The 24,579-nt window shown below is 42.1% G+C and overlaps 2 protein-coding genes across 5 annotated transcripts in view; both read right to left on the reverse strand.

Annotated features, from left to right (window-relative positions):
- Nucleotides 1-28: 28 nt before the first annotated feature.
- On the reverse strand, nt 29-12,492 carry TCFL5 (transcription factor like 5). Of its 4 annotated transcripts, none has more exons than XM_038750632.1 (7): nt 12,450-12,492; nt 11,033-11,798; nt 10,302-10,488; nt 9,520-9,682; nt 5,674-5,926; nt 3,420-3,561; nt 29-649 (listed from the first exon to the last, which is right to left on the reverse strand). In XM_038750632.1, the coding sequence occupies exons 2-7, from the start codon at nt 11,752-11,754 to the stop codon at nt 530-532; spliced, it is 1,587 nt and encodes a 528-aa protein (XP_038606560.1). In that variant the 5' UTR covers nt 11,755-11,798; nt 12,450-12,492; the 3' UTR covers nt 29-529. The 4 variants fall into 4 exon arrangements, with proteins under 4 accessions (XP_038606560.1, XP_038606559.1, XP_038606558.1 ...); XM_038750631.1 differs by lacking the exon at nt 12,450-12,492 and adding an exon at nt 11,906-12,046; XM_038750630.1 differs by lacking the exon at nt 12,450-12,492 and having other exon boundaries at nt 11,033-12,046.
- A 5,782-nt stretch (nt 12,493-18,274) lies between these two features.
- DIDO1 (death inducer-obliterator 1) overlaps nt 18,275-24,579 on the reverse strand; it is a 67,123-nt gene continuing 60,818 nt past the window's right edge. Inside the window, exon 18 of the mRNA XM_038750628.1 lies at nt 18,275-23,682. Coding sequence (XP_038606556.1) covers nt 19,811-23,682 — 3,872 coding nt within the window. The 3' untranslated portion in view covers nt 18,275-19,810. The remainder of the gene's footprint in view (nt 23,683-24,579) is intronic.

Consider the following 24,579-nt stretch of genomic DNA (forward strand, 5'->3'; position numbering starts at 1 on the left):
TATTCTATGCATTTAAATAACTCACTGCTTTTGGGTGGTAAAAGTTTATTTAAAATAGTACTGTATTCCACAAACAGCACCAAATGGATAAAAATATAAGCTTAGGAAAGGTAAACAACTCAATATCATCTAATTACTTAAGGTATACTCAAGAACAATTTAACTTTAAATGTTCCAAATGTAAAGTGCATATTTAGGTATTGTTCAAGACAGAACACAAATCTAGATAGAATATTTTACAACATGTTAAAAAATTGGATTTTGATAGATAATTGAGGAAGTCCTAACTGTGAAGATACTTTTGCACTGGCTCTCATCCTCAACAGGTCTAAGAGGGACATGCATAAATAAATATGTTTTAGATAACTTATACTTACAAAATATATTTTACAAGTAAATCAATTGTGGAATCCCTTTAAAAAACTGAAGTGTCAACATTAAAGTAGCCCATCAGTAGAATTCCAAAACTGGAGAAAAGTAGAGATGGATCATCTTTGCATCTATAAAAATACTAGGTACTCAGTTCAGACTACTTTATCTCCATCTCTGGGCTATGGTGTAGGTTTTCCTGGACTGCACATGTCAAAGAGTCTGGTCTGGTCAGCTTTAGTCTTCGGCCTGTTTTACCACAAAACACATTCTCAAATTCCTAAGGAAATAAAAATAAAGTGGTATAGTGATTTTTATACAACACACTAAGGTACTATATTCAAAGAACCCAAACAACTAAGTTAAGCTAGGTAAAACTATTTACAATCTTTTTTACAAAAGCTATGCTCACAAAAGTGTAGTTGACATATATGTTTATGTAGGATGTTTTATATTAAACAGTGATTCATAATATAAATTTTAGCCTGGACCACACAACAGAGTTGGGTAAATTTGTCAGAACTGATATGATTAGGGGTTAGGAAAATAGCCTAGAAAGACAAAAAGCTTAAAGAAAATAGGATTGGTGGAGTTTTAAAGCCATGTGACTAGGATGTTCACTAAATTCCACAACCCCAAGATGAAGGGGAGTCTACACAGGAGTTGGAAAGGTCACAACAATCAAGGAAACACTTCTTTACACAGAAAAGGTGTCAGAAGGTGGAAAGCCCCATATCCATGCTCTATATAGAACAGAGATTTGGCTACACAAGATGGGATGGGTTGGGCTAGAACTTCTGCTTTGGAATAGGGAAAAGCCCCCAAATGGTTGCGCTCTGTGAAAATTATTCTGCTGCAGTGGGGGCCCGTGGCCCCACCCTCAACCTCTACTGGCCTGGGAACCTGAATCCAGAAGTTGACAAGGGACTGAATACCCTCCTCCTCTCCACCACCCTGAAAACCTACAGGGAGCAAACACCACCTCTAGAGGAACAGTCTGCAGCTGCTCACTCCCAGGCCCCACAATCACCCATCACTGCTCCCCTCTAATTGCTGCTCTCTCTCCTGCCCCCAGGGTGCTTGGACCCAGAGCCAAAGGGGTGTTCCAGGGAGAAAAAGGGAAGAGCTGGCCCAGCCCTTCATTCCTTGAGGGAGCTGAGCTCAGGCCTGTGCTCCCACTGGGCTGTGGGGAGAGTTGCTCCAGGTTCAGAATGGGGTAGAAGAGAGAAATAACGGCCCCTTTCTGGGAATTTATGTACTTTGCTTAATACGGGAAGACAGGGTTGGGGAGAGGAAGATGCCATGGCCCAACTTGCCATGATGACATCACATTAATAATAATAATAATAATGATAATGGCATTTATTAAGCACTTACTATATGCAAAGCACTGTTCTAAGCACTGGGGAGGTTACAAGGTGATCAGGTTGTCCCACGTGGGGTTCACAGTCTTAATCCCCATTTTACAGATGAGATAACTGAGGCACAGAGAAGTTAAGTGACTTGCCCAAAGTCACACAGCTGACAATTGGCAGAGCCAGGATTCGAACGCATGACCTCTGACTCCAAAACCCATGCTCTTTCCACTGAGCTATGCTGCTTCTCTAGTGCACACATTACACCGTGTGACCATCATATCATGATGCCATGGGCATTCCAGTTCGAATTTTTTTTTTAGTTTCAGCAATGCTCTTGGAAGAAAGGTTTTAAAAAAACAAAAGAAACCTTACGACAGCAGGGAATTCAGGAGCCAAGTAAATAGTGTTTGTTCAGAAACATCTTACAGTGCTCATATCTCAAAGCAAGGGCAAAGAAACATTGCATGATGCTGAAATCTATGTGGCCTGCCTTCCAAACTGATCTGCATGATCCACATTGACAAGGGCAGCAATCATCACACAGCTGGTCTATGTAGCTATTGCTGGTCATAGACAGATCACAGAACTAGACAAAGGTCTGACCCAGTAATAACAGCATTGCTTACAATCCTTTTAAACCCATTTTGGTGAACATAAGTACACCTGGTGCAGGGGAAAAAGTGCTACTCAAGCAATTAAAGATTTAACACAAAGTTATGAAATTGTAAATCAGCATTAGGTCACGCTAAGGTGAACAGGATGAAAGAAACAAGTAGTGATAAGGGGGTAGGGCACTATGGGTCTTGGAGACCACAGTGATTTAATGAAAAAGAAAATGCTATTCCAGTTCTTCCAGTAGATACAAAGCTTGCTTAAAAAGTGTGGGTGGTAAAATACATGTGTGTGATAATTAGGCTTTTTTTCCAATACCTGAATATAAATGGTTATTTGACTTTATTCTAAATGTAGTAGACCCCTTTCCAATGGGGGGGGGGGGGGGGGGGGGCGGAGAAAAAAAAATTATAAGAAGTCTGATTACTGGATTCAATTCCAGGGTAAGGGGGATGCACATATAAGAACTATATGAGGATAATTCATCTCCTATCCCCTTAATTCTTATGCAAAGTAGTTCACATAAATCAAATATTTTGTTTTAAAAAAACTAAAATACCAAGTCTGGAAACTGAATTCAAATTAAATTGCCAATTAATTTTCCCAGTCTCCTAAAGAAGCACTACTTCCCTATAAAAGGACTAATATCAAATTATTCAAATTCTTTTCAGTTAGTGTTTTTAAATGCTTACTTTTGAAGATCCAAATACAGAAACTGGGATTTGTTGTCAAGCATTCAACTCGACACCCACCTAAGTACTGCCACCTCTATGGCAATGTCCTTTAATCTTAAATGCACATAGATAATGCATGCTACTGAATCATTTGTAGTTCTAATCTAAAACTCTAGATGTGTCATTGCCATAAAACTGCTATATGACAATTTGTTGCTGAAATCAATTTAAACATAACTTGCTACATTACTAATGTACACTATTATTTTACCCATCTCGATGACAATACTCCATAAACTTTTGCTCATTATTAACTATCAGAGTATTAGAAGAACTAAAGATGAAGGAGCATACAAAATGTATTAGTTCTTTGCCTCTGTGCCCTTGATTATAAAACTTTGCCAACCTTTTTCAGGGAATCCCCATGTTTTTCCTGAATGTATTTCAGGAATGCTGTTGTCCACTGTAAAGTTGTTGCTTTATCTGTCTCAGCATTGCAGAATGGAACTAGAAGATTCAACTCATCACAACAAATCCGGATTCTGCGCCTGAAAGTAAACCCCGAAGTAATTATGAAGGAGGAAAAAAATAAAGCTAAACATTTAAAAATGTTCTTTAGTCTATCAAATGGCAACCCTCACAAAGACTAGTATTTCACTTTTTCAAGAGTCAATTTTCATATGCAAATGCAACTACTGGATTTGAGAAGTGATGGAGTTGGAAGGGGTAGATTTTGATGCAGGAAGAACTTCTCTTGGGAGATAGCCAAGAATAATGAGAGGGCGGGAGTGGGGTGGAAAGGAGTTGAGGTGAGGGGGATAAGGTGGGGAGCTCAGGCCTGATGATTCACATTGTGTCAACAAGGTAGTCAGTAAAGTCACTAAGAGTGAGAGGGAAGACATGTGGGCACTAAGTATAACAGGAGGGAGTCAATGTAGGACAAACAGTATTATGGAGCACAAGAGAGGGCAGAGTAATAGTAAGATGAATGTGAAACACCTGAAGTCAGTCTAGTAGCCTGAATTTCTACCATCAACAATGTTCTGCTGCATGAGCACAGGAGCCAAGAAAGCATACTATGGAGGTGATACAGGGGTGGGAATTAGCGGTGTAAGATTGCGAGAGGGACAAAGGGGTGATGGAATTGAGTAGTGGAGGATAAGTGGATTGAATGGATCTGTGTATTGAGACAGACGGCTGGGGAGGGGGTCTAGAAATCAGAAGTCTTGGACTATGAGAGGATAGTTTTGCAGGAATCTGGGTGATTTTATCCAATCCCTTGATGACAATACTCCATAAACTTTTGCTCATTATTAATTATTAGAATAACTAAAGATGGAGGGGCAGACAAAAATGTATTCGTTCTTTGCCTCTGTACCTTTGTTTACAAAACTTGGCCAACCCTTTTCAGCGAAAGGTTAGGAGGTTATATTCGGAGGGTAGTGGAGAGTGGGATTTCAGAATTGGTGAGGAGAGAAATGATACAATGATTAGTAATGATTTGATCCAGTGTTTGTCTGGGTTGGTGAGTGGGTGAGGTGGTGGGCAGGGAGTCTATTTGGCCATTTACTTTTAGGTTTGTCCCAGAAAGTTTTGGGGAAAAAGTTTACCAATAAAAACTTGCTTTCAAAATGTATGTCATACTGAAGACGTTATCTCCTTTTTAAAGAAAAAAAATTCATTTCCCCTCAGCTGCCCCACCCAAATTATTAAATGTAGTAGTACTATACTAGCTTAGTTTTTCTTGTGGTGCAGAGTACCAGATATTTTGGGTGTGATACCAAATCTCCTAGTCTACTTATCACTTACCGATATCAAATTCCTAAACATATCCAGAAATTGATGTATTTGCCAACTACCCAGTTATGGTAACAAATTGCATTAATGTAGATTCAATTCAACATCCGTCCAGGCAAAAGCTGTAACTACTAGGACAGTCTATTATGATTTGTTTAAATCTTCCCCAGTTAGTATCCGCAGACTTCTCCCCAACCCCCATCACAGAATCCTATGGCTGGAATAAACCTCTAGAAACCGTCTACTCTACCTTCCTGCATCTGAACACAACTGTACTGAAAAACATCACAAAGAAAAATAATTTTCCAACCCTAGTTTTAAATGTCACCCAAGAAAGAAATTCTACAGCCATCTTTCACCTTTTACAAGTCAGGAAGCTCGTAACTTTTAAATCCATAATGCCAAATTATTTTTATCCATTTCTCTAAGAATTGTTTTTTAAAACCAAGAGTACAAATAAAGCCAACTCAGTTACCCATAGCCTAGATGAGGGGCCCAAGAAAAACATGGAGAAAAAACTGCAGAATTATTAAGTTCAACACACCTTCCACAACAGACCATATTCCAAGTTATAAGAAGCAAAATTAATTACAATTATACCTCTTTTCAGATCCCCTGGCCATACTTACCCTCTGGGGAAGATTCTACTGAGCAGACAAATGGCTAAAAGCAGGAAGGCATAAGACATAACAAGGGACTTGAAAATCTTTGGGTTTCAGGGCTAGTAATTGGCCCCTGGATAATTGAGGTGACAGTAAATACTAGTACAGGAAGTACTGTCCTAAAGTCGGTACAGTAGCTAAAGTAATATGAAAAGAAAATATACTTCTAGAAATGTGAAGCTGAATGTGACCAGATATTACCTGCGGTCTCTTTCCATGCGGTTATGCCTCTCCCGGCGCTGAGAGCGCCCTCCAAGTAGTCCACTTTGACTTTGATCTTCTACACTTGATTGCGTCGCCTCTGAAGATTGCCAAACAGCTTGGGGCGTTGTGTTGCTCTGGTTTTCTCCTACATTTTGAATTTCACCAAGAGCTCTCCGTTCTACACTTGTGTCCAACTGACGCATTCGATTGCGATTTCTTTTATTTATGGCTTGTTTACATAACGCTTCTTCTTTGCAAAACAAGGAAAGGGCAGTATTTTAATTTTTGATGCTCAAATTCAGTTACACCTGAACTTATTTAATGAGTTACAATTAAATGTTTTTTGCTGTAATTTTTAATCTGTGTAATAGAAAGCTGGATCAATAATCATACTGTTCTCAATTGGCAACCCAACCAAATTATTTGAAATCCATGTGCTCCATGCAATTAATTAGGTTTGCTTTTGGCCACCGAAACCTAACAAAGTCTGATTTGTCTGGTTAAATTAGTAATAATCATATAACATTTTGCAATACAAGCATCTTGTTAGAGTCACTGAAAACTCTGAATTATTGTAATTTACCTTTTTAAAATGAAAAATAATTAGTGCAAGACCTAAGGATAAAAATCGTTCAATTTTTCAAGCATTTAGAGAAGACAAATTAAAGATAATTCCCTTCTTTTCCCTTTCTTCCCCTTCTTCCTCTTGCCACCCCATGACCGATTTGGTGGTTCAGGGATGGGATTGTGGGTTCTGGGGATGGGCTGTGGAGCTTTTCTTGACCTTGGTCAGGCCTAAAAGATTGGCAGGAACCTATATGGTGAGCTAGGGATTCACCCTCACCCTCCCCCAAAATAACTGGGCTAGCTCACGGAGGTTTCTTCCCCCTTGATCTGGAAAAATGCAGACTCAGGTGGCAATCTGAGGGTTCCCCTTCCCTCCATTGAGTTCTGGAGCCCAGGTTGGGGCTGTGACCCACTGGGCTCCAGTGCTGGGTAGGCCCTTTTTTTAGGTTTCCCCACCAAACCTGGGTAAAAGCCTTTTTCTCTCTATCAGATCTGGAAAGAGCTCACTCACACAGGAGGCCAAAAGGGGTCCCTGAAAGCCCTGCCCCTTACCCAATTTGAAAAGTTGGCACCTTTGTCCCTAGCTTTAGCACTGGAGGCTTGAAGGATTTTAGACCCCTAAATGAAAGAGAAAAAGCCTAAAATAGATTATGACAGTCCAGGACTAGGTTGCTTCTAAATTCATAACAGACGAGAAAGAGGAGCAACAATCTGTATTTGGCTCTACCACTCTAATTCACGGTTCAATATCCAGGTAATATGCTCAGTTCATGCAAGAAGGTGACATTTTTAACCTTTTGAAGAATCTTAAGTCAATTTAGCAAAGTGCCCAGTGAAATTTTTAGATAAAGAAAAAAATTACGCTGCAAAAACTGTATAAAGATTTGCCCAGCCTGATTTGCACCCAACACTGATATTGTCAGATAATTTTCATATGCCCACAGCTTTGCTTTCTGCCATCTCCATTCAAAAGGATGACAGGTTTAAAATAAGGGTGGGAAAAGATTCCTCTAAACTATGGTTAAAAAAAAAGTCTCAGCTTTTGTTCTTGGAAGTAAAACAGCAAGCCACTGGAAGGACAACATGCCTCTCAGACTTAAAAATACAAACAGAGGTGGTAGGAAGATATTAAATTCACATTTGGGCCACCTCCACATCCTCAGAAAACAAAGACACATATTAATAATAATCATACTGGCATTTATTAAGCGCTTGCTATGTGCAAAGCACTGTTCCAAGCGCTGGGGAGGTTACAAGGTGATCAGGTTGTCCCATGTGGGGCTCACAGTCTTCAACCCCATTTTACAGGTGAGGTAACTGAGGCACAGAGAAGTTAAGTGACTTGCCCAAAGTCACACTGCTGACAAGTGATGGAGCTGGGATTTTAACTCTGACCCCAAAGCCTGGGCTCTTTACACTGAGCCACAGCATAATGGGGGGTTGAGGGGGGGGAGAAAGTGGGGGGAAGGAGGGCCGGGAAGGAGCGGCAGGGCTGCGCCCCTGCTCTCACCTGCTGAGGGGCGGCAGGTCCCGGCCCCGCTGTCGCCTCCATGGCCCCCTCAGGAGGAGGAGGAGGCGGCAGGGGCGGGTCCGGGGTGGCTTTCCGGGGGGCTTTGGGCGGCATGCCGGGCCGTGGGGGCCGGGGCGCAGGGCCTCCTCACTGGGACCGGCCCGGCATCTTCGCTCCGCTCACAGAAAACGCCTCAACTCCGCCGCCCGCTGCCCGCCTCAGCCCTGCTGAGCCCACCCGGGACCCCAGCCACACCACAAAAACACTCAAACAAAAGCAGGTAAGAAGAGTCAGAGGTACAGAAACACGTAATCAATTTACTATACTACTTTAAGTACTTGGCAGAATATTTTTTTCATTTTGAAAAACATGAGATAGCAACTTAACTCAACTCCCATTAGCTCAATGACTTCTACATCGTTTTCTTCCAAAAATGAAGCTATCTGTTCACCCAAACCCTCTTCTCCCCTAGATTTTCCAATCACTGTTGACACCACCATCATCCTAATCTCACAAGCCTGTAACCTTGGCGTTATTCGCAACTCCATCTCTCCCATTCAAACCACATAGTCTGTCAACAAATCGTATCAAATGTACAGTCACAGCATCTCTAAACTCCACCCCTTCCTATTCTGACTTCCCCTAACTTCAGCCTCTCCAGTCCACAGTTTACTCTGCTGCTGCTGCATAGATTTTTTTTTAAATTCTACACATCTTTTCCCACTCTTCAAAAACCTCCAATGTCTGCCTACTCATCTCGGTTTAAAACCAAAACTCTTCATCATCAACTTTAATCGATCAATGGTATTTATTGAGTGCTTAGGGTATGCAGAGCATTGTACTAGGAGAGTACACTACAACAGAATTAGCAGACTCATTCCCGATGCTTACTGTATGTACAGCACCGGACTAAGCACTTGGGAGAGTACAATATAACAGAGTTGCAAGACATGGTCCCTCCCCACAAGAAGCTTACAGTCTTGCTCATCCTCTGCTCGGTGCTGAAAAGTCACAGCACCTGACTTCAGTCTAACAACCACGACCACATTCACCAGGGCCTACCAGGGCCAGGAAGGTTGCATTGGCTTGGAACAAAAGAAGCAATAACTTATCCTTGAGCCTCAGGGGGGTCACTATTTCTAGTCAATCGGTTTTCATTGGTTAGGGCTACCCTCACCTGGTGTCCGCATATTATGGGCAAGAGAAATGCTAACACACAAATCACATGACTCCTTCACAACTCAGTGCCATGACTTCATTAGAAAAGACTCAAATACTACCTAACCTCACTCCTCTTCCCACTTCAACACAACTCACACAATCCACTCCTCTTACAACCTACTTACTAAGCCTTGATCTTGACCATCTCACCATCAACTCCCTTGCTCACCACACTCCCTCCTGCCTGGAACTCCCATCCCCCTTCAGAGCCAACAGACGTCCGCTTTCCAAAACTACAAAGTCCTACAAAAATCCTATCTCCTCCAGGAAGCCTTCCCTGACCTTTCCACTCTTTTCTCCCTCCCTTCTGAACCACTTGAGTACAGACCCCTAAGTACTTTGATGCTTACTTCAGCCCTATATCCATAGCACTTAACCTACATATCCTAAACTTTGTCATTTCCCTTCTCTGTAAGCTCCTAGAAGGCAGGTATCATGTTTACCAACTCTACTGTACTCTCCCAAGTGCTTAGTATAATGCTCTGCATAAGGCAACTGCTTAATAAATACCAGTGATTGAATACTACATAGGATATATATCTTACCTCCTACTTTAATCCAAACCTGCTCAGGTAAAGTCTTGTTTCTACTACCTACGGTCTGTTTAGTTGATTCAATTTCTTGCTGATAACAGAATGAAAATGTCCTGGGCAACCCAACATCCTGATGTTTGGCAGTTTCAAGTATAGAACATGAATTACTAGAACTCTGGAAAATAAATCAAGAAATGCTAAGAATGCCATTTGATTAGTGATGGGCATTTTGATTTAATCTTTACTCACAAACTCTACTTTAACAAAATAAATATGACAGGTGTGATGTAAATAAACATGAAAATTAAATCCCTGGGGCTTTAATCTACTGGTATATTTGATAATTTCAGATACTAACTACACAAACACTAAGGAATTATTAAAAAAAAAAACTGTCCAAATTGAAAAGTTTATAAATTTTATTATTTATAAATAAAATTAACGGAATCTTTACAACTTATCTAAAACAAAAGTTATTAAACCTCATTAAGTCCATTTAAATCACTGAGAAGCAGCACAGTCTAGTGGAAAGGAATCAGGCCGAGTTCTAATCCCAGCTCTGCAACTTGTTTCCTGCCTGGCCCTGAGCAAGTCACTTCTCTATGCCACAGCTTCCTCAACCATAAAGTGAGGATTAAATACCTATTCACCCACCTCCAATTGGGAGCCCCAGTTGGAACAGGGACTGAGTCCGATCTGATTGTATCTATCCCAGTGCTTAGCACAGAGTAAGCTCTTAACCAATACCAGAATTACTATTATTTTTATTCTTAACACTAAATGACTTTGCCTACCTGTGTTTGGGAAATACTAGCATTTCCACTAGTAGAACTGGCACTTGTGGTAAATAATGGATATGTAAACTGCAAAGCAGTAGTGGCAGCTGCAGTCTTATTTTTCACCAGTGTGGCACATTTGTTCTGCTGCTGGTGAAGAGGAACATTCATCAGTTCTGGTGGATGGCGAATAAGGGTTACCAAACTGCCAAAAAAGAAAAAAAAAAAAGACAAACCAGAACAAATCAAAAATATGCAGCTGATTCAATAGCAGTCATCTCTCTCAACTGCTTGCATATTTTCCAAGAAACCATGTTCCATTTCAGCACATAAGAATGAGTGCTAGATGATAATTTTGAAATTTAAACTTTATAGAAAGTTTTTTTGTGTTATTTAACTTCGCACATCATTGGCATCTGGGTATGTGGCATGAATATAGAACTGGCATCTAGCAAATTTATTAGTTGTGGTAGTGACGGTTTCGAGAGCCTTCCGAGTGCAACGCACAGCACTAAGCACCTTAAGGTACAACAGAAGCAATATCTGTTCCTGCAATTCCAGGGAGGTACAAATAAAAGATAGACCGTGATTTACAACGATTTTGTTGTATTTCAATGTGAATTTAGAAAACGGGAGGTTTATGGAATTAAGTGCCATATTGCAATGAAAATTATTCCTGGAATTTTAAGGTCAAAACCTATGCACTGGTTTAAAAAGTCTTCAAAACTCAATAAGCATTTAAAACACACTTGTTAAGAGTAACTCCAGATTCCTGGGATTCTTGGCACCGGGGTATTTCTGTCTGGATGCTGTTGAATCTGTCTTCCAAGCGAACCCGAACTCCGGATTTACATCTTGTTTCCGGCACTGGAGCCAGATTCTCGGCAGCTACGTTTTCCTTATTTGAGCCACCAATGTTTTCCCCATGTTTCACTCTTACAACGCCATGGCCGATGGCCTCTATAGAGTTGCTGTTGGGCGTTTTCTCCCCCTGGTTCGCAACAGTCACCGGCAAATTGGCTTCACTGAGCAGCATCATCCTGAGCTCCTGAAAATCGACGTGTCCCAGGCACTGATTCGGGCCCACAAAATTACCATCGGGGGCCAGACCCGACTGGCAAAGCACTGGATACACCGACTGGCTTCCAGGGCCCCCGGGGAAGGTGGGTTGACTGGAGTTACTGGGGGGCTGGTAATGGGCCTGACTCGATCCGCCGTTACTCGCGAAGGCGTTATTCAGCCGGGACTCCAGGTCCCCTTCGTTGGCCTGGGCCTCCATGTGGGAATAGAGGATGTGCTGCAGCTGGGTGTACTCGATCTCCGTCATCTCCACCAGGTTGAGGTCCGTGGTGGTGAAGCTGAGGCCTTGTTCGCCATAAGTGGAGGAGCCTTCGGCAGCGTCCAGGTCGTCGCCGCCAGCAGAAGCCGCAGTTGGCGCGGCCTGGGCCTCTCTTGGCATGGCGCCTGCCATGACTTCTGACCCCTGAGGAGGTCGCCGGGCCGGCTACCTGTGGGCTGGGACAACAACAGCACTGCGTCACGGCCTACCGGCCTGGGCCCTGAGGACACAAACGTTCCCCTCCTCCATTCCCATCACCCGACCTCCTTCTTCTCCCACCTACCGGGCGGGACCGCAGGGAGGGGAACGGGATGGGGTGGAGGGAAGGGAAGATCCCTCAACGCTTCCCCCTCACTCCAAAGTCGGTCAGGGCGCGGCAGCCCCCATTCCCCCCCAGCAGAGAGAAAAGGGGCGGGCCGCACGCGCTGAGGGAAGCGCGCACAAAATCCCGGGAAGGCGGAACTCCAGTTGGGAGAAACTGATCAGGCCGCTCACGCGCCCCCCGTTCCCAACGGTAATGCCCGCCCCTTCCCGGCCCCCACCCACTTCCCTCCCAACGGGCGGGGGAATGGGGAGCTGAGGAGGAAGCGGGCCCGCCTTAAATAAGGGCCCGCTTCACCTTGCTCGCGCCCAGGAAGGGCGACGAGGGGGATGAGGGAAACGAATAAAAGGGAGGGGAGGGGGGCCTCGCGCCACTGAAGCGCGAGACGAGGGGGCCCGAGAAGAAACGCCCTGGCGCGCGGCCTCTCCTCAAGTAGTGCCCGCTCCTGAGGAGATTCCCTGGATGACGAAGGCTCCCGTTGCCCCATTCCCCCTTGGTTTCTCACCGGGATTCTTTCCCAGGCTGAGGGGGAGGGGCTGATTAGAAAAGCAGCATGGCTCAGTGGGAAGAGTCCGAGGTCGTGGGTTCGAATCCAGGCTCCGCCATGCGTCTGCTGTGTGACCTTGGGCCAGTCACTTGACTTCTCTGGGCCTCTTTTACCTCAGCTGTAAAATGGGGATAAAGACTGTGAGGCCCATGTGGGACAGCTTGATCACCTTCTATCCCCCCCCCCCAGTGCTCTGCACATAGTAAGCGCTTAATAAATGCCATTATTATTATTATTATTATCTGGGGCAGACGAATCCATTCAGTTTCAATGAAAAACAAGGAAACTTAAGCGTAGACTCCGAATTGAGGGAACCCCGCAGGACGACGATATAACCAGCAATCAATCAATCAATCGTATTTATTGAGCGCTTACTATGTGCAGAGCACTGTACTAAGCGCTTGGGAAGTACAAATTGGCAACACATAGAGACAGTCCCTACCCAACAGTGGGCTCACAGTCTAAAAGGGGGAGACAGAGAACAGAACCAAACATACCAACAAAATAAAATAAATAGGATAGAAATGTACAATAGATAAATAAATAAATAGAGTAATAAATATGTACAACCATATATACAATCACTTCCCTCTCCTCCTTGTCGTTTTAGAAGAGTGAGAGGAGAGCTGCCCCTTTAACCTTATTTCGAAAACATGTACTTCCTTTTGGAACCCAACCAAAATGCCATTACTCGACTACGCCTACTCATCGGGTTTTAAACGGCACATTGGAAACTGAAAATCAGTGAAGTTTCCTGCTAGGAGGAAAAAAAAAAAAATCCACAGCCAGGATCCATGTTGCACTCATAAAATCCCAAATTCACGGTACATTGGAAACTGAAAATCAGTGAAGTTTCCTGCTAGGAGGAAAAAAAAAAATCCACAGCCAGTATCCATGTTGCACTCAATAAAATCCCAAATTCTCCTGTCCCTTTTCATTTCTGAATTTGCCAGCTGTGTGACTTTTGTCAGTTGTGTGACTTTGGGCAAGTCACTTCACTTCTCTGTGCCTCAGTTACCTCATCTGTAAAATGGGGATTAAGACTGTGAGCCCCCCGTGGGACAACCTGATCACCTTGTAACCCCCCCAGCGCTTAGAACAGTGCTTTGCACATAGTAAGCGCTTAATAAATGCCATTAAAAAAAATAGCAAAACTTTTTTTTTTCAATTCGTTGTCACCTAAACTGAAAAAGTAAGGCGGCCCAGGTTTAAGCAAGCTATCATTGTTGGTTTATATGAAATTCGCAGGGCTATGGTCCGTCTCACTTTATAAAATTAACCTCTCAGTGGTCACACCATAGGCCCCAACAAAATAAGCGCAAAGTTGTAATTACAACGCTCTCATTCCATTTAAATACGTGTTCTTTCGCTAGACTGTAATGGCAGGGACTGTATCTGCTAATTCTGTGGCATTGTACCCTCCCAAGTACAGTGCTCTGCACGTAGTATGTGCTCAATAATAATAATAATAGTAATAATAATGGCATTTATTAAGCGCTTACTATGTGCAAAGTACTGTTCTTTGCTTATTGTTCTTATAAGCTCACTGTGCTTCTTGTTCTAAGCAATAAATACCATTGCTTGCTTACATAGACTGAGCCCCACATGAGGGGACTGCGTCCAACCTGATTAACTTGTATCAAACTCAGTGCTTGACACACAGTAAGCTCTTATCATCATTAATCTTGCCATTATCATCATTTCCATAGTGCCAGTGCATATTGTTTGCAAAACAAGAAAATTTACAGTGGTATTTTGACTTGAATGAACCCAAATACTTTTAAAATAATTCAATTCCACATCAGTTTACTTGTAATTTTTAATAGTGCAGCAAAAAAGTGAACTCAAAAGCCTGCAGTTATTATCCACCTTAAAATTTTACAAGGTGATATTTTTCTAAACTGGGTAGGGGGAGGGGGAGAATCTCCTAGCCATTTAATTGCACGAGTGCCTGGTGGAATTCTGGAAATAAATAGGCTAAAACTACATTGTGTATATTTTGATATTGACAAAACCCCCAAGTCACCTGCTGGGCTATATTAGGATTTTCAAATATTTTTAAAAGACAATTAAAAAGTTTCAAAAAATGATTTTAAAACATTTGTTGTCAATAACATTTTCAGTAGTTATAAACAGTTCTGGTTATGAAATACTGGCTTCCAGTTTGATTGTAGGTCATACAATAGTAAGTAATAGTATTTTGAAAATAACTTCACATTAGGTGAACTTAATGCTGGGAGGTTTTCAGAGGTAATAGGGGAAAGTATCTTTACTTGATGTATTCTGTGGAAATTAAGAACACCTTCAGATTGCAATAAAGTGTTAAAATTTTGCTCCACACTGAATCTAAATTTTGAATACCTACTACAAGTTGTTTTTTTTAATAGAATTGTATTTTGGTATATTGTCCTCAGCAAAGTAAAAAAGACAAGCCAATAGTTGCTCACCTCCCTCGAAATCAAAAACTATTTACCACTGGCTTCAAGGCTCCACCAACTCCCTCTATTCACTTCCTCACCTGCTACTCCCCCCTGCTTGCCTTCTTCACTCCTTCCAAGCCCACCACTTAACTGTACCTTGCCCTCATCTTGTTTAGTGCTGTTTCCCAGCCCGGTACTTCTTTCCCCTTGAATAAATCAATCATATTTATTGACTGTTTACTGTGTGAAAGACACTGCACTAAGCGCTTGGGAAAGTTCAGAACAGCAATGTAATGGGTGCATTCCCTGCCCACAATGAGCTTACAGTCGAGGGGGAGACAGACATTAATATAAATAAATTATGGATATGTACATAAGTGCTATGGGGCTGGGTGGTGTGAATAAAGGGAGCACATCTGGGTGATGCAGAAGGGACTGGAAAAAGAGGAAATGAGGGACACAATTGAAGTAGCCCAATGTGGGACATGGATTGTGTCCAACCTGGTTACCTTGTATCTACTTGGAACATGCCTGACACACAGTAAGTGCTTAACAGATACCATTAAAAAAAAAATCCCACCTCTTCAAAACAAAGCTTCCCCTGACTAACCCTCACTCTGAGTTCCATCTATCCAACAGCTGTCTCTTGTAATTCTGAATGCCATTGCACTTCCATATTTATATATACACATACATATGTATGTCAATTGAACTTTCATAGAGTTGGTAGGGATGATTCCTGTCCTCTAAACAGCCTACAGCCTAGTTGGAAAGACAGAGTAAATCGCATACAGGGGAAGTGGCAGAGTATATATATATACAAACAATATACCCTTTATAGTATATTTACTATATTTATAGTAAACTATAAATATAGTAAACTATATTTATAGTATATTTACTACTATAGTAACAATATACACTTTAAAGTAATGACTTTATATTGGCCCCCCCTGTCAAAATGTAAGCTCCTTGTGTTATGGGAATGCGTTTTGTGCTTCTTTTGTTTTTAGCAGGTACTTAATACCATTGCTACCACTAGCTTCCATTCCTGCTTTCAGATCATTTTTTTCTGCACCGAGTATTTTTCATTCTGAAAATGAATAAACCCAATAGCTTGAACATCCATAAATTCCATGAAAAATGAGGTAAAATTGGATATGCCAGAAATCCCATAAAAATATTTGAATTATCCATCCCCATCTCCAAATCAAACAGAAATTCCTTACTGGTGGTTTCAAGGCACTCAATCAGCAATCCCGCTCCCAACTAACCTGTTAATCTCCTACTACAACCCAGCCGGCACACTTCACTCTAACACCAACCTACTCATTTACCTCAATCTTATCTGTCTTGCCACTGGCCCACATCTTCCTTCTGGCATGGAACTCCCTCTCCATCTTCATATCCAACAGACCACCACTCTCCCCCATCTTCAAAGCCCAACTGAAAACATACCTCCTCCAAGAGGCCTCCCGTGACTAATCTTCATTGCTCCACCTTATTAACCCTCCCTCTGCATCACCTATGCATTTGGTTCCATACCCTTTAGGCACTCTGATAATCACCCCACCTCCAGCCCCACAGCACTTAAGTGTACACTTTGCAGAGTAAATTGCATACAGGGGAAGTGGCAGAGTATATACTCTGCCACTTCCCCTGTATGCAATTTACTCTGTCTTTCCAACTAGGCTGTAGGCTGTTTTGAGGACAGGAATCAGCCCTACCAACTCTATTATACTGTACTCTTCCAAGCACTTAGTATTGTGTTCTATGCACAGCAAGGTCTCAATTAATATCTTTGATTGATTGATGGTAGCAGCAGGAGGAATCCAGAGGTCATCATCACTATTACCAGTCACAACTGCTTTGCTGTCAACTCATTTAAAGCAGGGGGTACAGGAATTCATTTCTTCCTCCCACTATCCAGCCTCTGCTGCTGTTTGGTGTCAGGCCAAAGCATTCTCCTTTCTTTGCCTTTTTCCCCATGTGAGGGTCTCCATTCCCAAGAGTCCACCCCTCACTCCTCCCTGCAGTAGAGGAACCACCAGTCTGATCTTCCCAACCTGGGCCTCTTTCCCTCTCCCTCCTCTAATTAGGGCCCTGTGCTGCATTGGTCTATCCCAGTCACCTGCGCTTCTTCAGTTTCTGTCCCAAAGAGTGCTCCCAAACTCCACTTTATCAGTTCCAGCCTTTCTGTCTCCCCTCCGTGGGGATTCTATACCTGCCTTCTGGGGCTTTATTAGCTGTTGCCTGCCCATCCCAGGGCTGCAGCCAGATAAACGGAGCCCACGTCTAAAGGAAAAGGGGCAAACAGGGGTAGGGTATGTCAGGGTGGATGGGATTGAGCTGGTCAGTGATATTTATTAAGCACTTACTATATGCAGGGACACTGTACTAAGCTGGGAAAGTACAACAGAGTTGGTATAAGCATTCCCTGACGGCTAGAGTTTACAATAGAGAGTCAGACATTAAGACAAATTATGGAGACGTGCCTAAGTGCTACAGGTGGGGTGAATATCAAGTGTTTAAAGATCCAAATGCGTAAGTGACAGCAGGAGAGGGAGTGGGGGGAATGAGGGCTTAGTTGGGGAAGGACTCTTGGAAATGTGATTTAAATAAGGATCTGAAGGTGGAGAGTGTGGTGGTCTGTCATATGCAGGGGGACGGAAGGAAGGACATAGGCAAGGGGTTGGTGGTGAGACAGATGAGATGGAGGTAGAATTAGGTTGGCATTAGAGGAGCAAAGCGTGCAAGTTGGGTTATAGTAGAAAATCGGGAGGGAGGGCAGGAGGGGGTGAGCTGACTGGGTGTTTTCAAGCTGATGGCAAGTAATTTGTTTGACACAGAGGTGGGTGGGCAACCATTGGAGGTTTTTGAGGAACAGGGAGAAGTGAACTGAACGGTTTTTTAGAAAAGTGATCTGGGTAGGAGAGTGAAATATAGACTGGCATGGAAACAGACAGGAGGCAAAGAGGTGAGGAAAGAGACTGATGTAGTAATCAAGGCAGGATATGGCAAGTACTTGGGTTGGCATAAGTTGGGATGGAAAGAGTGGGTTTTAGCACTTTTGCTAATTCCTGGGAATGATTTTACAAAAAGAATTTGTTGATTCCAGACAGCTGGTCCCAAATGAACAGCCACCACTCTCCCCCCAACTTTTAATTTGCCAAGAAAGTTTGCCAGTAATTTTTAAACTTAATGTTTCTAAAAATCACTTAGCAGTTGGTTACCCCGCTGAAGATCCAAAAGTACAATAGTGAAAAATGATTTATTTTTCTAAATCCCCCAAATCAATTTATGCAAAGTCAGACATTTTTTGTAGATGTTTATTCTACTTATAGTAACAAAAACTTACGAAGTCCCATGTTTTAATGTACAGTGATATACTTTGTGATATAAAATACAATTTACAGAAGTTTCTATCAAGTAAACCTAAACAAACACACTTGATTTTTACATTTTTAGGTGTAAATTAGAAACATTTTAGTTGTTTTTTTAAAAACGTATATCACACTGGATACTTGAGCTTTATACCTACATATGTAACTTAACATTTTAACTACTGGCTTACACAGATCACCCAAATGATTTTAAGTTCTTGATGTTTTAGGAACTTGAAAATTTGTCTATTTATAAAGTGTAAAATACGTAGTGATATACAATGGAGCAACAGACCCCAAGAAGCAAATGATATTTTCTAACTTTACATTTGCAAAAGTCATTTATGAAAATATAAAAAATTAGCAAAGTGTATTTGTACACAGTCAAATAAATTAGCAAGATTTTCTATTTCACAATTCATAAGTACTTGAAAAATACATGAAAAGAAGTATACTGTATTTCACAGTGAAGCTTTTCCACTTAGTTTGTAGTATTTTAACTGATATCACTTTTATTTCAGACTTTATGCAAATATGTTTCTATTTTCAGTGGCAAACTTTTAAACACACTATCAGTATTATTGACTGACAAATATTAACAGTTCAGAATTTAGATACATCCTACTGGAATACTGAAGAGTTAAACAGGAACATTCTGCAAACAAAATGTTTCTCATTCCTCAGAACAACCAAATAATTTTAAGATGCACACAATTTATTTTTGGCTAAATTTGTATATTCTAATCATTTTCCCATGAACTTCTGTTTAAAGACAACAGACATATTTTGGATTCAGGGACATTATAACATTTTGTATGGCAATATAAATCTGGCAACACCATGTTGTATTTTAAACCAAAATTCTTTCCTGGTTGAATATCATAATTCAGATTCCTTTATATCAAAAAGGGGGGATAGTGCACTTATAAGCTTAGCATTTCTTAATACTCCAATTATTCTAGTAATACTGTTTTTCCACAGTCTTTTGATAAATACATACAGTCCATCTATTGTAAAAACACAGGACAGCAATATGTAACCCCCTTATAAAGCACTTTACTACAGTCCCGTAGAAACATTTTTTTTACAGATACATGAGATGTAAAGGTATGGCTCCTAAGGTCCAATGAAATTCCCTTATAAAATTTACAATAGTCAAGTTACTGGAAAACATAACTTTATATTCTGAAAAAGCAATATGCTTTTTGTAGACTTTTCCCATTTTTGCATTAATTATAAATGGAAATTTTAAGAACCCCAAGTAAAAAAAAAAGCATTTTAGAATTGTAAAGAAGTGAAATTTTGTAGGAAAACATGTTACACAGAAAATTACAGTAAACTGAAGTCTTATGTTCTCGTTTTCATCTACCAAACAATGTTCAAAAATGCCTTCGTACATCAACACATTTTGTAAGGCTGGCTTTAAGAGGGATTTTCATAAAGATGAGAATATGTACACCAAAAACCCCAAATAAAGTATTTTATATACAAGTCAGGCAAGTGAGTACAACCAGGTTCATGTCTGGGAGGAAGATGATGAACCTTCTACTTCAGCTGTTTTTTTAACTTCCTTCGGTTCTTCTGGTTTCAAATCCCTAATTTCTTTACTTTTACTTCGGTCCTTACGATCTTTTCCTCGATCCCGATCTCTATCTTTTTCACGGTCTCTGTCACGTTCACGGTCTCTGTCTCTTGCTCTATCCCAATCCCGGTCTCTGCTTCTTGATCTGTCCCGATCCCGGTCTCTGCTTCTTGATCTGTCCCGATCCCGTCTTCTGTCTCGATCTCTTTCACGGTCCCGATCTCTATTTCTACTTCGGCTTCTTTCCCAATCCTTGTTCCGTTCTGAGTCTCTTTCTTTGTCTTTGTTTGGGTTTCTTTCTTTGTTTTTATCCCACTCTCGATTAGTGTCTTTTTCTCTGTGTCTTTCCCAATCCCTGTTTCTTTCCCAGTCTCTTTCCTTCTCTCTACTCCAATTTCTGCTTCGGTCTCTCTCCCAAGGTTTACTATGATCCCGGTCTCTTCTTCTTTCTTCAAATCCTCTGCTTTGTCGATTCTCTGATGTCTGAGTTTCAGGCTCCTCTAATGGCTTTTCTTTAGAACCTCCTTCAAACCTATCTCGTGGTCTTGCTTCAAAGTTCTGGTTTCTGAACTCAGGATTTTTGCCATCTCTGAAGTCTGGTGAAGGCCACTGGGCCTCTGATTCAGACCCCTGCCCAGATGTATTTGATAAGGAAGCAGAAGGGCCAGCTTCATCCCATCTCTCCTTCCTGTGTTGGGGTGGGTGGCTTGGAAGATCAAGCAGCGGCCTGGGACCTGATTTCATACCTTGTTGAGATTGCCCCTGAAAGTGAAATCTTGAAGGGGCTGGTTCATTTTTTTCAGAAAATGGTGCAGATCCTCTTGGTCCACCAAACTGATGTGGGGCTGGACCTCTCTGATTTGCAAATCTTGGTGGTGAATTTACCCTTTGTTCTTCAAATTGCTGTGGCTGAATTCCCCGAGGGCCTTGCATGAAATTAGGAGCTGAACTCCTAGGGCCATCAAACTGGTTGGGGTGGGGGCCCCTGGGGCCATCAAACTGGTTGGGATGGGGGCCCCTAGGACCCTCAAACTGGTTAGGATGGGGGCCCCTAGGGCCATCAAATTGGTTGGAATGGGGGCCCCTGGGGCCATCAAACTGATTGGGATGGGGGCCCCTGGGGCCATCAAACTGGTTGGGATGGGGGCCCCTGGGGCCGTCAAACTGATTGGGGTGGGGGCCCCTGGGGCCGTCAAACTGGTTGGGATGGGGGCCCCTGGGACCGTCAAACTGGTTAGGATGGGGCCCCCGGGGACCGTCAAACTGGTTGGGGTGGGGGCCTCTGGGACCATCAAACTGGTTGGGATGGGAGCCCCTGGGGCCATCAAACTGGTTGGGATGGGAGCCCCTGGGGCCGTCAAACTGGTTGGGGTGGGGGCCTCTTGGGCCGTCAAACTGGTTGGGATGGGGACCCCTGGGACCGTCAAACTGGTTGGGATGGGGGCCCCTGGGGCCCACAAAATGACCAGGTGGAGGTCCTCTTTGCCCTCCAAACTGAGATGGTGGAGGTCCTCCTCGAGGTCCTTTAAACTGAGATAACAAAGGTCTTCTTTGGCCTCCGAAAGTGAAAGGTGTTGGCCCTCTATTTCCCATGAACTGGGATTGTTCTGGCCCTTCGTACTGTGACGGAGGTCCGGTCATCTCACTGTATTGGGACTCTTGAAACTCCCGTTTTTCCCCATGAGGATCCCTTCGTTCTTCCACTTGGGATGGTGATACTCCTCGTGACCCAGCAAGATAAGGTGAAGGGCCTCTGTTGTCACTGAAAGGAGGTGGTCCATGCTGCCCAGAGAATAATGAAGGAATAGGCCCTTTTTGTCCAAATCTGGCAGGTGGAGGCCCTCTTTGTCCATCATTGTTAGAAACAGTATTTTCTTCTGAAAACTGAGGTCCTGAACCTCTTGGTCCTGGAAAATTCGGTGAATGAGATGCTAAAGATGTTCCAAAATTTCGTGACGGAGGTTCATTTTGTCCTTGAAACTGTGGCTGAGGTGGACTTTCCTTTTGTCCAGGTAGAGGGAATGACAAATTGCCTCTGTTGTCATCACTGGGTTTAGATTGTGGTCCTCTTTCTCCCTCTGCCTCAACTGAAGGATCGCTTTTTTCTGGAAACGGAACATTTGTAAGATCTTCATACTGGGATGAGCCAAGAGATTTTTCCTGAGATGTAAACACTGCATTTGGAAAAGGATCTCTTGCCCCTACTTTAGAATTAAAAGCTGATCCATCATTCTGCCCGAAGAAATTTGTCTGCAGAGGTGCATTAGTGGGTGTTGGCAGCAGTACTTTCCTTAGAGGCTTTGATGCAACTTCCCCAGGAACTACTGGATGCAAGCTTTCTGACTGCTGTTTAGCTGTGCTTTCTAAATTTTCAGTTTTACTGTTAGGGGCACCCTGGTCAGAAAATGTGGCCATTTTTTCACCTGAAATCCATTGATTACTATAGGGCAACTGAGTAGTAGGAATTAATTCTTTATCTCCTTGTGATGGTGTTGATACCTGGCTCAAATTATCAGCTGCAGGAGTCTCTTTTGTACAGGTACCACTAACTAGTGTACTTAGAAGTGTCTGTGACTGAGAATCATCACCCTCGTTACTCTCTGTAACCATTCTCCTAGCTTGACGAGGGTCTCTACTTTGTCTCGGATCACAACTTGGGTTCACTCCTGGGGTCAGCTGATTTGAGGATGACGATGAATCTGACTTTTCTACTGTTTGTTGTTCTTGCTGGAATAATTCATTCTTTGCCAAAGAAGATTTTGGAGGCGGTGACATTAAAGCATCTGAAACTGAAAAGTGAGCCATTGAGACCCCAACTGCAGCCCTTTGCTGCCTAAGGGCCTCTTCTTGTTCTTCTAGTTGTCTTTTCTGTTCTTCTATTTGCTTATTTAGTTCTTCTAACATTTTCTGCTGTTCTACTAAAGAAGGAGCAGCTACGTCAGTCACATATTCAGCAGATTTTTCTGTGGAACTGCTTTTAGTATCAGTGCACATTTTATTAGGTAAGTCATCAATAGTAACTTTAGCTTCTTCTAAAATGGTTTCATCTTCTGGGTCATAAGCCACATCTTCTTTTTCTGATGTTTCACAAGTGTTTTCAACCTCATACCGCTTTTCACTTTCAGCAGCTGGGGTTTGAAAGGCTTTCTCTGGATCATATTCTTCTTCAGGATCATAAGGTCTATCATCTTCCTCTTCTTCTAGAGCTTTGTCTTTTGACATCTGACCAAATTGCTGAACAATTGGATCAAGCATTGGAGTAGTAGTCATTCCTTCATCCACAGGTATTTTAGTCTCATTAGCTGAAGACTGAACAGGTTCAGAGTCCTTAGCAGTGGATTCAAATGTTTTCTTCTTTCCAAAAAGAGTCTGAAGAATGTGTTCCAGTGGTGAGGCTGTTTTTGAAGTGGTCGAATTAACAGAAGAGGAAGTTGGGACTGTAGTAGCTGCTGAGGCTGTCAGTGAACCTGATGGAGTTGTAATACTTGGTCCAACTCCTGTTTTAAGTGATGACAGTATTTTTAAAACTGAAGAGGATGCTGGGGCTGTTGCTGGCTCTGGAAGTGGGGGTGGAGGTGGAGGAGATCCTGGAGGTGTGGTACTAATAGGCAGATATTTCGATTGTTTCTTTTCTGGTTGAGAAGTTGTAGTTCCTTTGGGGTAGACTGACACTTCCATGTCTTCTTGAGCTTGAAGTCGGTTTCGCTTTTCATCAATCTTGTCCAATTCTCCAGAAGTCGAGGAGCGTTTAACTTTCTGACAAATTACTAAACCAAGAATTATATTTGGACGAAGGGACTCAAGGCCTGAAACACAATGAAATAAAATAGGCATCTTTAGAGTACTGTAACAAAGCCAACTTTTATACTTTTAGCAGTAAAGTCCCCTCAGGATCAGCAGTTCTCAGATATGGGTATCCAATAATTTGGGGGCAATTACCAACTAATAACAGTGAAAAATATCCTCACTGAAAAGTTGCATTTATCATATATTTCATTAAATTTCCATTTGTCCTAAACCATTGAAACCTTATTAGCCTAACTTTAAAAGGGTCAGCCCCCCGCCCCCCCGGCAATGTTTTAATATTCCGAATAATGCCACTGCAAAATATTGAGAATGACTATTCTGGATTCTCTTATTTTGATCTCCTGAACTTCCTCCCCTCACCATCCCCCCGACACATGAGAAATCAAATTCTTGCTAACTTCATAATCTGATTCACTTTAGACAAAATATTTGCAACATATTTAATTACTAAATTATGTATAACAGCAGGGGGAAAAAGACCAACATTTGGGTAAAAATAGGATGAAATAGCACTCAAACTACATGAAAACACATATACACTTTTACACATGTACATAAATGACACCAGGGACTAATCCTCAAGTTTAAAAATGGATCACTCCTAATTTCAGGCTGTGAGGGGGGGAAAGTCAAATGCATCACAAAGTTCAAGCATCCACAATCAAGCTCCATGCCAACTCCAGGTCTCCAGTGGTTACATTTCTTGATTTCCTTACTGTTTATCTTCTGCTCACTACTATTTTGTGTAAAACATCATTGAATTGTAAAGAAGCAATCTATTTGAAAATATACATCTTCTTTACAGTATGGTACATAATCTCTTATAAGAAGTACAATGTATTCTCAAGTTGCTAGGGCAGAATAATGTTAGAATAAGTATGTGTTCTCTTTTCAAG

This window comes from Tachyglossus aculeatus, chromosome 8 (assembly GCF_015852505.1).
Source record: "Tachyglossus aculeatus isolate mTacAcu1 chromosome 8, mTacAcu1.pri, whole genome shotgun sequence".
NCBI classification, from domain to species: Eukaryota; Metazoa; Chordata; class Mammalia; order Monotremata; family Tachyglossidae; genus Tachyglossus; species Tachyglossus aculeatus.

What these genes read in the sequence shown, in the direction of transcription:
- TCFL5 (XM_038750632.1), bottom strand. Translation starts at nt 11,754, where the DNA reads ATGGCAGGCGCCATGCCAAGAGAGGCCCAGGCCGCGCCAACTGCGGCT. An exon ending in TCTGGAGTTACTCTTAACAA is followed by an intron (nt 10,489 to 11,032) that starts GTGTGTTTTAAA and finishes CTTTTTTGGCAG; the next exon opens with TTTGGTAACCCTTATTCGCC. An exon ending in CGCATGGAAAGAGACCGCAG is followed by an intron (nt 3,562 to 5,673) that starts GTAATATCTGGT and finishes GTTTACTTTCAG; the next exon opens with GCGCAGAATCCGGATTTGTT.